At 37.1% G+C, this 14,690-nt stretch overlaps 1 protein-coding gene across 4 annotated transcripts in view; it reads left to right on the forward strand.

The window, feature by feature from the left end:
* ZDHHC2 (zinc finger DHHC-type palmitoyltransferase 2) overlaps positions 1-13,766 on the forward strand; it is a 35,194-nt gene extending 21,428 nt beyond the window's left edge. For 3 of the 4 annotated variants that reach the window (XM_058420748.1, XM_040065289.2, XM_040065290.2), the window contains 7 exons: positions 2,503-2,623; positions 3,390-3,522; positions 5,421-5,547; positions 5,706-5,798; positions 6,884-6,993; positions 7,440-7,517; positions 10,154-13,760. In XM_058420748.1, the coding sequence (XP_058276731.1) occupies positions 2,503-2,623; positions 3,390-3,522; positions 5,421-5,547; positions 5,706-5,798; positions 6,884-6,993; positions 7,440-7,480 (625 nt within the window). In that variant the 3' untranslated portion in view covers positions 7,481-7,517; positions 10,154-13,760. Of the gene's footprint in view, positions 1-2,502; positions 2,624-3,389; positions 3,523-5,420; positions 5,548-5,705; positions 5,799-6,883; positions 6,994-7,439; positions 7,518-10,153 lie in introns of all 4 variants that reach the window. The other variant, XM_040065288.2, reaches the window with a different exon arrangement.
* Positions 13,767-14,690: the final 924 nt, after the last annotated feature.

Consider the following 14,690-nt stretch of genomic DNA (forward strand, 5'->3'; position numbering starts at 1 on the left):
CTGCCCACTAACTACTCTGAAAGGTTTAAGTGCTGCTTTGATGATTTCTAGTGCTGCTGCGACTCTCTGTATACAGATGGAGCTGCAGGTGGGAATCCAATGGCTTGAGGCATCACCAGAAATACTGTTTGTATGTAACACTCTTAGTACTAACAGGGTGCATTTAGGAGCACCTTAGAAATAATTCAAAATATCTCTCCTTTATCTTTTGAGTAACCCAAATAGTTAGCATCTCCTGGATTCTGTGATGCTTTTTGTTGACTGAGTTGCGTCACCTTCAGCACCTTGTAAATTATTTCTTTTCCTGGCATTTTCAGTAAACTAACCCCTTGGACAGGAATGATATATATTCTTTTTGTACTTGAAAATGGAGCATTTAAAACAATAGCTGTAATCCGAATTGTTTTTCTGGACAGTTCTGACTGTATGAATGTTTTGATGTAATAAGTTACCATTATATAGCCGCTTGTTGGTATATTTGTCATTTTTATTCTTTCTCAGAAATGTTAGACTTTAAATCCATTCACTGCTCTTCAGGTTTAAGATTTGATGCTACATGCTCAAACAGCACAATTAGAAAACCATGGTGTTTACTTTCTCTTCAATCTTCTGATGAGCTATTTTTTTCCAGTAAGACCTCTGCAGTCTGGGGCCTTTTCAAAATTGGAGGGAGCAAGTTTATTTTGACACGTGTACCCCATGCTATTGTGCAAAACAACAGTGAGAAATAAATCTATCTTTGATTCAAGAAACTTCATCTTTGGGGATTAACATTTCACTTGATTGTTACCTTACATGAGTGTCTTAAAGTAAGAAAGTTCAAAAATAAGTAGCATGAAAGGAAAGTAGGATTATCGTAGAAAACTTGAACCTGAATTGCTTGCAGTTTATCATGGAATTGCTTACTTTGATGTATTAAATGAAAAAAAACCACTTTGCTGTGGAGAATTTTATATTTACTTTTTGATATGAATAATGATGAGCTTACAAATTTATCTTATTTTTCTTCATTTAGAACAATCTCTTATGGGTACTTAACTGTAGTTAACATGAATGCTTAGCTATTGCTGCATGTTTAAATGACAAAAAGTGCAAAATTTGGTGTTTATCCAAGGTGTTATGTTTTATGTTATGTTTAAACAAGGCAGAACAAAAAAATCCAGCTTGCTACCAACCCTGAGAATGGATAACGGTAATATAGTAATAAACAGTGAAAATTTCTTTGCTGTTTTAAGATTTTACCCTTACCTTTTTAGCATGTCTTCTGTCATTAGCATCACCATCTCCCTAAAGAAGAGAATAGTTGTGGCAACTTGTCCAGCACTTCTGGAAGCTAAAGTTGAGCCTCACCATACTTTTTAGTTTTTAAATTATTTATCAATACAAAAGTATCTTTATGGATGCAGAATACAAAAGTATCTTTATGGATGCAGTCTTCTCTTAATTGTCTGATCTTTCTGACAGCAGTATCAGTTAGGGGGTTTTTTAAACTCATATGAAGAGTTCTGTCAAGGTTAGTGCAAAGATAACTTTGATTAGCTTCTCAGTGCAACCAAATAAAAGAGAAAGCGGTTTACCAATGAACTGCCCATGGGAAGCGCTCCAGTATTTTTTCATTTGGTGGGTGCAATATCATTAAATGTTTAATAGAGCTCTAAAATTCATAATACTTAATATGTTGTCTCAAATGGGAAGATGCTATGGTTCTAAATGCACCCTCATAATCATATTGTCTACTAGTTGCTCATTATCATGTATAAAAATCTTTACAAATGGGAGACAGGAGATCTTAAAGCCAATAAGTGAAAATGATAAAATGAGATTTATTTTAACATTTAGATGTGTTTTTAATGTCTTATTGCCTGTCATGTTGTCACTGATATGGAATGTTTTCTATTCCAGAGTAGCATTTCTCTCATTATTTTATGTAAATATAAATATTTTTAGGAATCTCCTATGAATGCTCTTACATTTGAGAATCTTACTAAGAAGTTTTATAGTATGAGAAGTTATGATTAATGAAGGAGGATCTTGATTAAATGAGACTGCTTTTATTCTCACAAAATTCAGTGAAGTTTCAGTTCGTGGTTTGTTACTGTCCCAGTTAACATGCAGTATGCATAATGGTATAAGTTGGATACTTACCTGCAAACTAAAAAACCCCAAATTGCTAACTGCCTTCACATTTACATCAGTTGTGCTGAGAACAATTTTCATGCCATAAGTGAAAATTTCATTTCGGTAAGCTGTTGAAAGCAGTGTTACCTGGTAAAGTTCTTTGGGCTTTTTTGAGGTGGTGTTGTTTTGATTTGGGTTACTACACTAACTTAAGACTTGAAACTAAATCCATTCCAGTAGCTTGAGGCAGCAGAGATAGGAAGCAAAACTTGGTTTACATGCTGATATAAATGTTTTTACAGTAAATAATTTAAATTGGATGAAAGCAAATAATACTTTCATGACATTTCATTTTTATGTGGTTTTTTTGTTGGTTTTTATCAGGGTGAACAACTGTGTAGGATTCTCCAATTACAAATTTTTTCTTCTCTTCTTGGCTTACTCGCTACTGTATTGCCTTTTCATTGCTGCAACAGATTTGCAGTACTTTATCAAGTTTTGGACGGTAAGTACTCTGATCTACATACTGTCTTTAAGTGTGTGAAGCTACTGCTGTGCAAGAAATCTAAGATTCTAAGGGAACCTACAGAAAAGCTAAAGACAGGCATTTTTACAAGGACATGTCGTGATAGGACAAGGAGAAATGGCTTTAAGCTAAAAGAGGGCAGATATTGATTAGGTATTAGGAAGAAATTCTTTACTGTGAGGGTGGCGAGGCACTGGAACAGGTTGCCCAGAGAAGTTAGCGATTCCCCATTCCTGGAAGTGTTCCAGGCCAGGTTGGATAGGGTTTTGAGCAACCTGGTCTAGTTGAAGGTGTCCCTGTCCATGGCGGGGCGTTGAGAACTAGATAATCGTTAAGGAACCTTCCAAGCCAAGGCATTCTGTGATTCCAAGGCATTACATTGTAAACTGATATCTCCTAATGTCACGTACAAAAGTATAGCCTATATATACAATCATAGCCTTCACTTTTTCAAATTATTCTTCTCTAAAAGACACTTCAAAGTGCAGACCTAAATTTCAGGTTCTTGCTCTCAGTAGTTACAGTTTGCCAAGAAAGGGCCTGTGTCTTTAACTTAGATGCTGTTATCAACCTAATTGCATGGCTGTCTGTCCATAGAAGGTGTATAATCCCTTTATTGATATCCTTGATGTGTGGTGTGTTTGTCTGTGTGCTGAATTTGATTTGGCTGAATAGAGGATTATTAATAATCAAATGAAAGAGCTATTTCCCCAATTCTAATAGCAGGGTTTTTTTTAATTTTTAGAATGGCCTTCCTGATACTCAAGCCAAGTTCCACATCATGTTCTTATTCTTTGCTGCAGCTATGTTTTCTGTCAGTTTGTCTTCTCTCTTTGGGTATCACTGTTGGCTTGTCAGCAAGAATAAATCTACATTAGGTAAGTAGATTTAATGCTTCTGCGTTTGACAGAAAAAAAAAAAAAATAATTGTGTCTTATATGCATGGGGGTAATGAAGGAAATGGGCAATTCTACACAGGTTCCTTGGATCTCGGTTCGAAGTCTCCCAAGTTCTTCTGCTCCCTGGAAATTTTGACTCTTTCTCTCTTGCCCCAAAGGGCCAAGTTATGTATAAACTTAATGTTCTTCCTCTCGCTGCTTTCCACCCACAGTTTGTTAACAGAAACTGAATCATCTAAAAAAATTAAAATCAAGATGAATTTCTAATAAATGGTAGATGGACTACTGTGTGCTCGCACACGTAATGCTTGAATGCATGTGTGTCTGATCACAAAACTTCATGAATAAAGTGCAGAAGACTTAAGTTCTCTACTGCATGCTGGACTGTAGTAATGCCAATTTGCAATATAGTCATAATTTCTAAATCTCTAAATGCTTTCCTGTTGACATAAGCTGATTTAAAATAGGCCAGTGAATTGACCTGTTTTTTCCAGTTCTCTTTGGATTTGTTAATGATGGTTTTAGTGATTAATGGTAACTTTGAAAATAGGTATCTGTATCAATGGAAGAGAGCTTACTTACATCAAGATTTCCTCTAGGGGTTTTGAGTTTCTTCAGTATTCTAACAAATACATTAACTTTGAACAATTTTTTTTACTGGTATTAATTTCTATCTAGGTATAAGTAGAGAAAAAATTTATTAAAGATGCTTATTTGAACAGAAATAAATTAGTGTTCTGTTTATAAACTGATCTTATAATTTTAGTGCAAAATTTTCTTCAGAGCTAATCATAATGCATTACACTTCAATTCAACATTTTGTGTTTTCAAAACAAATGGAATTCCATACTGGTAATATAACATGTTTCCTGCATACTTAAGTTACTCTAAAAGATCTTGGTGTCTCTTCCCATTTTACTTTGGGAAATTCCTCGATATGTGAAGTCTTTAAGACGTGGTGATTTGGTAATGAAGCCATGATAGCTTTAAGTGTGACTGTGCTTAAATGATCCTGGGAGCTCTTTTCCTAACCTAATATAGGCATCTAAAAGGGTGCCCCCATTTTCCCTTCCCCCATCTTTAAAACCCATTGTAATTAATGCACACTGCATGTGGAAGGTCATTTCCAGCAGTTCATAGCTAAGGTTTGACTGCAGGACAGTCTGAGCGTGGTGCTGACATGGTTTGTGGCAGCTGTACTGTCAGGACATCAGCGCTTGCCTGCTATGTATAGCCAGTTAAGGGAATTAAATGGCTATCAGTCACTTGGTGGAAAGTGAATGAATTTTCTGCTTCAGGGACTTTGCAACACTTGAAGCTAAATTTAGCTCTCTTCTCCAGAAATTTAGGTTGGATGGCCAGGGGGAATAATCTGGGTCTATGAGCAAAGACATTTCTAAATGCAGTGGTAAAAACACACAGTATTTTCATACCCCAGTGTGTGAAAAGCTAGTCTTATTACTAAAGTAGGTTAACTTTTTCTTCTTTTCCATTACCTTTTCTGTAATAAACCCTTTGTTTAGGTTTTTCCGTTCTTGAACACTGTCTGTGGTATAGTCGTATACTGAAATCTTCATATAAACATATCATGCCTTCTTAAAAACTGAGTTCCTCACTCTTCCTTGCCTCGATGAGGGAGGAGGATGAAGGAGGCTTCCACCCTTCCTCAGCCATTGGACTTGCTCCACACACACAGCGGCTGTGTAGCACTGACTTTGGCTTCCAAGAGTGCACTCAGCCTCTTTCTGAGTCGTTTGGGCAGTACAGCCTTTCCTCTTGGGTGATGGTACCTGCAGTGCAATTGTCAAAGTACCGGTTGAAAACTTAAACATGCTGACCTACAAAGAGGTCTGTCTAATTAATCTTTTTCTTTTAAGAGGTATTCAGAGCTCCCATATTTCGTCACAGAACAGATAAGAATGGCTTTAGCCTGGGCTTCAGCAAAAACCTAAGGCAGGTGTTTGGTGATGAGAAGAAATACTGGTTGCTGCCTGTGTTTTCAAGGTAGGCCGTTCCTAATGCTTATTTAAACTGTTGAATAATCACAGAAAGTTTGAGGGATGGTTAGTTTTTTGATATAAGATGTAGTAATACTTTAATAAAAAAAGTTCTTCAAAGTTGAGAGTTTTTTGGACATATGACACTAATTCTGAATTTTTCAGTTTAGGGGATGGTTGCTCCTTTCCAACTTGCCTTGTTAATCAGGATCCTGAGCAAGCTTCCACACCTGGTGGACTTAATTCAACATCCAAAAAGTAATCTGCCTTTTGTTACCCATTTCAAATAGTTGAATTTTTTTTTCTGTGCACACATAAACAGAATGATGTATAATATACTTAAAAGTGGTAAGCAAATGAAGAACATCCTTTTAATAAATCCAGGTCGTATTTTAACAGTTAAGCTGTAAATCTGGTAATCCTCAGATTTATATTTAAATTTATGGAAGTGAGGTGGGGTGGGTTTTGACCCTGATGTGCTTTGTCTCAGCGCAGTGACTTGAATTTTTCACACCTGCCTAACAGTCATTATCAGCAATATTTTTTATGCATATGAGATGGTTAGTCAGTCTGCCTGTGATACAGATCCATTGCCTTGCATGGCTTTTGGGGGACACCTGCTTTTTCTTGTCTGGTGAAAGCTGCTTCATGTAAGGGAATCATCCCTAATGGCACTTGGGCCAAAGCACAGCAAGCTGAATATTCAGTGTTGTTTCTGCTGATAATAGAACATTTCATTAATTCTTATCCTTAATGGACATGACATCTTTAAAGTGTGAAAAGTATGCGTATTCTTCTTTAAATAAATTTATATTGCATCTTTTTTGAAACATTTATGTAATGAAAGGCGTGATAGGTATAGTGAATATGTGGCTAAGAAATGATAACGGAATCACACTGATAATCTTTTGTTCATAAGAAAATAGATGACATTTCAGCTAGCTGTTTACTGACGTTTTATCTTACCCTAGCATTCTGTAGCTTGTGTTAGGAAAGAGATTTTGGAGATGTTCTCTCCACTATTTATCTTGTCACGTTTGTTGTAGTGAAGAAGAATATATAGGTATATAGAGTGTATTTGGGGCTGAAGTACATGTATTAATATATTAAATAAAAAAACACATATTAATATGTCAAATTAAAAATCCCTGTGCTTTTTAGACTGTGTTTGCACTTGTGACAACTACAGTGTAATGTATGTAATGATAAAAAAGTAGTGATTCATCAGACAAGGAGCAAGGTGAGGTAAAGAAAATACTGCATATGACAAACTGTTTGTAATGCGTGGTAAGATGATGAAAAAGTGCTGCAGTTCCCTAATGTTCTTTTTATTGGCACTACAGTGAGAACCATCTGTTTCCTGCAAAGCCGTTGCGTGATTCCCAGAGCCACCTACTTACAGATACACCATCTTGGTCAGAAACTTCTGCAAAGGCTGAAAAGGGCAAAGTTGGTAAGGAGCTGACTTATGCTGCAATGATTTGTGTTGTATAAACTAGTTTTGGAGGATATAGTGTAACATTGACCACGGTCACGTGGTTTGTATTCATCAGCCAAAATTCATGAAGCTTTTCCTGAATACATGCTTGTAGGAAGTTCTGTGTGTCAGGCTGCTGTGCCTTTCCCAGTTAAACGTGACCTAGGCATATCAGAACACTGATACCAGTAGGTGCTAATTATTTTTTAAACTAGGCCTGAAAGCACCTTTGCCAACAAATTGCTTATAAAAGAGGTGACACCTATTTGCAGCTAGTGAAAAGCTGTGTAAAAAACACGGGACAGGACTAGACTTATTAACAGAGTAATGACATTAAAATGAATGTTAATTCAAAGTTGTATTATTTGCTGAAATAGACATGAGACTTTTTCCTGTGGGAATATTATTTTTTGTCTTTTAAGGTATGAGCAATCCTGCATTAACCATGGAAAATGAAACCTAATTTCCCTTAAAAGAAACTTCTGAATATGTAAGGAAAGGTACGTTAATATTCTGTGTATTTAATATTTTATTCGATGATCCCTTACTATTTGAAGAATTCACAAAAGAAAATTACTAAAACCCTTCCTGTTTTCAAACTAAACCTCCTATTTCTTGATGTGTCATGTTTGCAAATTAGTTTGGTCTTTATACTCATTGGTTCTTAGGTAATAGTCCAATATTATTATTATTATTATTATTCCCTTTCTTAAGAAAGATACTGAAATTGTGAGTATTCAAGCTGTTCAGCCAGTATTTGTCACACTAAGTTTGAAAATTAGGCTGGATCTTAACACTGAATGTAAAGATCATGTCTGCTAAAACAGGTAAAAGTCTATCAAATGATGGAGCAGAAAGGATGTAGTCTAATATATGAGCTATTAGTGTCTACTAGTGAGTCAGGTACTGAGCTGCATCTTATTTAATAGTAAAAATGTACTGCCTACTGAAGACGAAAGGTGTCCATATGACTTCCTGAGCATTTAATCACCTGTTGTCAAAAGCAGCTTAGATTTTCTTGATTTCTTGCATTAATATCTTGCAACACAGACTTCTCAGATGGCAGGTTTGAGAAGCAGCTAGTAAATTCTCTTAGGTACATAACAGGAGTTGACCTTTACCCTGGGTTGTGGAGAATGAACACAATCATCACATTCACTCTAGAACTTGAATATAGCTAACTCAAACCCAAACCTTACGGAATTAAATTATTTTCTATTTAAAAACTGTATGAAAAGACTGACTCCAACCTTAAGACTTTCTGCATACCAAATAATTGGTATGGAGGAGTTGTTCCAGCAGGGTCATTTCTTCTCAGCTGTTGGAAGCACCTTTTCAGTCATCCTGAACAAGTGTTTAAAGCCAATGTCCTTCATTTATGTGTGATACGCCTCTTGGACATGCTGTCATGGCTGCGAGGTTGCTCGTGGTCCCTCGTGGAAGAAATGAAAGTCATCAGGGAACTGCAGTGATTGTTACTAGACCCATTAGAAACGGTATTGCAGTGTCAAGGCAGATTATTAAGCTAGTAGGTGTGCAGATACCAACAGATGGACCCATAGCTTGTACCAGAAAGTCCCCAAAAGTTGTTTGGTTCATAAGAGAAATTTAAAAACCTCTTGACCCTTACATTCTGGTTTTGTGTTCAGTGATGAACACACAGTTCCAGATATAGGTGCATCTGCAAACTTGATGATGATGTGAAGTGTTAGAGGTGTTGAAAATGTGGGTGTTCAGATGAAGAGAGTTAGAGATGAGTGAAGGCAAGTCAGACCGTGACTGCAATTTTCACTGCTCTGTGTATGATATTTTAATAGACTATAAACCCCTCATTTCTAACCCTTTGTTCAAAATGTAAATCGTTGCATTTCTGCACTGTTTAATCCATCAGTTCTTTCAACAAAACAACAGTTCTGGAAAAGACTAAATTACCTACCTTCAGTTGGTTCATTTACTTAAGTAATAGCTCTTAAACGTCAATCTTTCTTTGAAAAGTATGTACATTTTACTGGAACTTTGTCATTCAGATTACTCTGAATATTGAACATGGTCTGTGACTCTTCTAAAGATGTTAAAAGTGGATAGGTTTTCCCATCAGTTTAGCTTGATAAATATCTTGTGCTCTTTCTTACTTATTTTCTTCTTTTAGTCCAGTCTGAGAAAGAGTTGTGTTTTTTACAGTCTTATTATTTCACTCTGTGGGGTTTGGGGGCTTTGTTTGGTGGTGCTTTTTCTTTTTGGAAGCATCCATTTTGAACCATGGCTTTTTAAAGAGAGATTACTTTCAGAGAGGTTATGTTCCAAAGAGTAAATCTGAAGTCACATAAAGGAGCTCCTGGAAGTTAGTTTTGCCTCACTTGGATTCATGCACTTTCAGAAGGGTAGTAAGGACTGGTAATTCTCTGGCATGAACATAAGCACCAGATTGGTTGTACCCTTAGCTCTGAGACATTTCTGTGTGGCAGGTAAAATTTTCTGGAGAAGTAACAAAAAAGATAGATTGCTGTCTATATTTATGTGACATACAGTTGCAGGAATAAGAGCCCTTATATAAAAACTTCTTTCAGCTACTCTGCATTTAACTTCATTACATTATTGTCAATATATGAGTTATATTTTTTTCCTAGGGATTGAATAGAATACTTTTAGTACAGCTGCTGAAGTCACCACAACAAAACTAAGTAATTTCATCTTAGATATGAAAAATGCAGCTGCCCCTGTCAATGTGTTAGAATTAGAATTTCTGTCCCACTAAAGGATCTGTTCAGTATCCTGTGTCCTATAAGCTTTCATATTTCAGCAGAGGACTAATTGCCAGAAGTGCCAGATGTAGTTTACACTAATGTAATAGAGAATTGTTTTTTAATTATGTTGGTATCCGGAAGTACTGTAAAAATAGCTCGTGTCATTTTATAAACTGGTGGCCTGCTTGCTGTGTAGTCAGTACTTATCACTGTCATCCTGAATTAGATTAATAACATATCTGTGAACAGTCTTAATTGGGTTCCTCTTCGGGGTGGGATTTTTATTCTGCTGTTAGTCACCTTTGCCTTCAAGCTGATGAGACTTGTTACAATAACATAATTTTTATTCTTCGATTCAAATAATGTGTTTTGTGATTAATATTCTATTCCAGTTTAAGAACAAGCTGTTGTTGGAAGGAAGATGCATTCTTCCAAATATCAGCCCTGTTGGCCAGCTGCTCCTGTCTGCTCCTCTATGGATGTGCTCAGAAAACAAACTGACAGATGATTAGCTGTCTCCATGTCACTGCTTGAAACACGAAACTAAAACATACTACTTCTGAACCATATAAAGGATGCTTCAACTTAAAATTACTGGCTTTGAATGGTGAAGAATGATTGAGTACTAGAAAGTGGAAAAAAAGAAGTATCTGCATTTACAATTGTAAAAATTCAATGGCTGGTTTTGCTTTGATATTCAGCACAAGAAAAATGTGACCTCCTTACTATCAGTTCATGTTCATGGCTTGGTTTTGATAATTTACCTTTTAATTCAAATTGTTGTAAGTAGTTGACTTTAAAATCAAAATTTTGCACTACTGGCTTTATGAACTGGGAGAACAGCCAGTGTTGATTAGGAATAGTTTAGTGGCTTGGTGGACTGTATTTTCTTTTGAGCCCTTGATAAGCAGTTTTTGAAGATAAGGAGACCTAAGTGAAGTGTCTGACTATTTTTGGAACATTTTTTGGAAACTATTATTGTAAAAGCTCTGTGTTTCCTCAGGTCTGCCCTACCAATAGTTTGAAAAGCTGTTGAGAAGGGAAAAAAAATCTTTTGGCTAACTGAATGCTACAGTGAGCCACTGCTCAGTGAGGCGATAAAAAGCCTGTGTTCACATGGGGAATACATAAATGAAACTGGGCAGCTGGGGATTTTGATGGAAGCTTCACTGAACAGTCCTATGAAATGGGATTTTATTGTCCCATTTTGAGCTCTTACCCCTTTGGGAAGCAAATGTTGGCCCTGAACTTTGATCCAAAAGGTTGTTTACCAACCTGTGTTAGTTACTGAAGGCCACTGTCTTTCAAGCTACTAATTTCTTATTAATCAATATTTGTCTCAGATTTCTTTTTTCACTTTTTCTTCAAGACACTGCCTTTCTTACTGCATAACTTAATGAATGCCATGTACAGTCAAGGAGACTTACTGCTATAACTTGTGGTATTTGCATTTACAGGACAATGGACTTTTGATTGCAATACCAAAAAGCCAAGCTGCTGCACATAGGAAATCCCATTCAATTAAGTTAGGATTTAGCTAGCAGCTTTCTTAGGATCAGAGTTTACTGACCAGAATAAAAGAGGTATTTTTGGCTTTCAAAGTCAAGAAAGTTTCAGCAACACAAATCTAATTGTCTTGTGCCTTTTGTATACACTACATTTACGGTATCAGTGTTTACATTTAAATGCAAATTTTTATTCTGAAAACAACTTTAGGAGGAACTTAATTATGCATTCTAGGAGGCTAGATAAAAAGACAAGTCAAAAAGGAAAGGTGAAAACCTCTCAGACTATGCTGAGTTCGGTTGAAACAGGGAAGTGCTGCTATTATCAAACCTGAGTTACTTAGTAGGTTGGTTCACAGTGTAAAGATGCCATTCATTTCTTTAGGAAACTGGCAGCAAGACGAAGTGATATAATTTTGAAAGCAAAAGATACTATCAACTCTTCTACCAGCAGGTAACTTCAAAATTTGTTTCTTGGGTTTGCAACTTAAGTGATAGCTGGTGTAGCAAAATGTGGTGTTTTTTTTTTTTTCTCTAGTGAGGGAAAAGATATTTAATTTTTTTTTAATTAAAAAATTTACCAGCCTGAAAACATCTGCTTATTGCCAGAAGTGCCAGAGTGTGGATCCCTTGATGTAGAACACCTTTTTTAAACTAGCATGAAGGTAGCATACAGTTTACATGATGCCTGCAGAGATCTAGTTACCAAAAGATTTTTTGCAGCTCTTTATTCAGTGTTGTTCTGTCAGCTTACCTCATATTCATGTTTGTTTAGAGGCAAACTTGTCAAGGGATAAGGGGGAAAGGGAAAATATATATTTTTAACACTTCAGGTTCTCTATCTGTAAAGTTTTGTTTTTTATGCAGTTAGTCACAGGGTGGTTTGTCATGGAGCATGCATTTAAAAATACTGAATAGAAAGTTGAAATTCAGCTTTGGTGTATATTGCGCCGTATTTTTGTGTAAAGACAAAAGATTTCTTCCCCAGCAAAACGCATCATGGAAATGGATCTCTCTAATACAGATGTCAGTCTCTCTGTGTCCAGGGCTCTGAGATCTCTCAGTAAGGCTGGGGATCAGTGTAAAGAAAAGACAGGGATAAGGGATCAAGAAATGCCTGGCTTCTCCATGTCTCAGAAGTCACACTTGGAAAGCACAACAGCCCGAAATAATCTGCAGTTCTGTTGCAGCCAGAGGCTGTCCCCCTCCCAGAAAACTGCTGGAGGCATGGGAAACAGACACTGATGAAGGGAGGAGAAAGGCAAAGAAAGGATGGCAGCTCAGTGGGAAACATTGAGCAGATCTGAGCCAGAGGGCTGTAGCTACATCTCCTCTCTGGAAGAGCACTGGCGCAGGCTTTGAGGGCTCCTGGCAGTTCTCACTGTATAGAGTATGGACAAAATCGAGCTAATCATGCTCCAAAGTATAATATCTGATGATGTGACTGTACTCTTGGCTTTAAACTCTCTAATGCTTTCTATAACAAAGTGAAAATTCTCTTTTTGACGTACTGGGCATTGTCAATGTTACAGTGCAGGCAGGATAATTTGTGAAGAAGTCAGGGTAGCAAGGATGCAATGTTGTTTTCTGCCTACACTGATTCTCCTGTCCTTTATATTCTTGCTAGGCACTTTACTACAGCCTTTTATGTAATTTCTGTATTTTTTTTAAGGAGTGCTTTTTACCTACTGTACAGTTACTAATCTACTTTTTTGCTAAAAAGAAAATAATATCCCTGATATTTGTCTAGAGGTATAACTGCATTTCAAGCTTTAGTGGAAACTGGATGAGTTCTGCAGAGCCTCAGATGAACCTGAGTCCCAAATGACAACAGAGTTAAATTTATTTTGTATATATGTAAACAGTCATATGAACCATAGCTCCCTAAATGTGTTTAAAAAATTCTTTTATTTGTAGCTTAGAACAAATCCAAAACGCCTGCACCAGAAGTAGTCCACACATACTCTATATCAGTAGATGTATTGGTGATGGAGTACTCAAAGTCTTCACAGAGAACTATTTTTGTTAAGAAAACGGAACACAATCTTTGTGAGCAGTTAAGATACAGCTGCTGTTATGCACTTTAATTCTTTAACTGGAGAGGAAAAAACACTGTCCAGTTTAGATTACAGACTGAAAGTTCTTCAGTAGACTGTGGCTGGGCAGGTAATGAATGAAACAAAAAATCACAGCGTGGCAAGGGTTGGAAGGGACCACCACTGGGGTTATCTGGTCCCTGCTCAAGCAGGATCATCCTTAGAGCACATTGCACAGTATGAAATACAGATGGTTCTCAAGTATCTCTTGTGAGGGACACTCCAGAAAGGAAACAAGTTTGTTTCAGTGTGGGGAATGCTGTAGCTGGTTTTCATCATTATTTGGACTGAGAGTTCTTCCTCTGGTTTGGTTGACTGGTATGTGGAGGGGTGGGGGGAAATATATTCCTACGTAAATTTAGTGTATAACTTTACTTGTTAACGCATTGCTCACATAAATAAATGCTTCATGTTCAGCATGCCATGTACGTAGTAGTCATTGACACCCTACCCAAGTTTTACTGATGCTACAGCTGAACAGCAGCACATCATCTCTACTAGGGCCTCACTAACAACATAGTTGCTGTAAATGTCCCCCCTCACCACTTCACCCAGAGTCTTGGACTTTTATAGGTGTATCTCCCTTCTCCAAGCTTCACCTCACAACACACTGACATAGGTTAGGAAGGAACCAGTTCTTTTATCATCTTTCATGGGTGAAACACTGCCTTTATGTTGGCAGAGAGGACAGAGCTTTGATTACCCCTTTGAGCAGTGTTGATGGTCAAAAAGGTGGAATTTTGTCCCCCAAAAAAGGGTGGAGGGGATGGAAAGGGGGTGTCTTAAACCCCCTATACTTTATAAAAGGGAAAAGGTACAGGAAAAATAGCTACTACTAAGGATTGTCACACACAGCAGCTTTGCTTCATGAGGGTTCTCCACTCCCTGCCAGGCCAGATTCTTCAGAGCTGCCTGACTTTCCCCTTTTCTAAGTCTTCCTTAGGAAACTGCTGGATCCACCTCCTGTGCAAAGAGGAGTGAGACTGTCAGCTCAGGGACCTCTAAAACTGCAGGAACAGTTACACAAAGATGAAAGCGGCTTTTACCTCTTCCACTTCAGACATAACCTGCAGTATATGATCCAAGCTCATTCTGCTTTTAAAACCCTTCCAAAAATATTGATATTGAACCATACACAAACATTCTCATCCAAAACAAGATTTTAAAAAAGAATGTGCTGCTATGCAGAGGGGGTGGTGGGATGTCTCTGTTGCTACTTCACTTGCATCTATCATCTGCTTATCTGTGACTGTATAGTAGGATGGGAAAAGCAGCAGGCTTCTGGGATGAAACTTTGAGCAAGTGACATCTGACATAACCTAAGGAAA

The sequence above is a fragment of the Hirundo rustica genome, chromosome 5, assembly GCF_015227805.2.
Source record: "Hirundo rustica isolate bHirRus1 chromosome 5, bHirRus1.pri.v3, whole genome shotgun sequence".
Classification (NCBI taxonomy): Eukaryota; Metazoa; Chordata; class Aves; order Passeriformes; family Hirundinidae; genus Hirundo; species Hirundo rustica.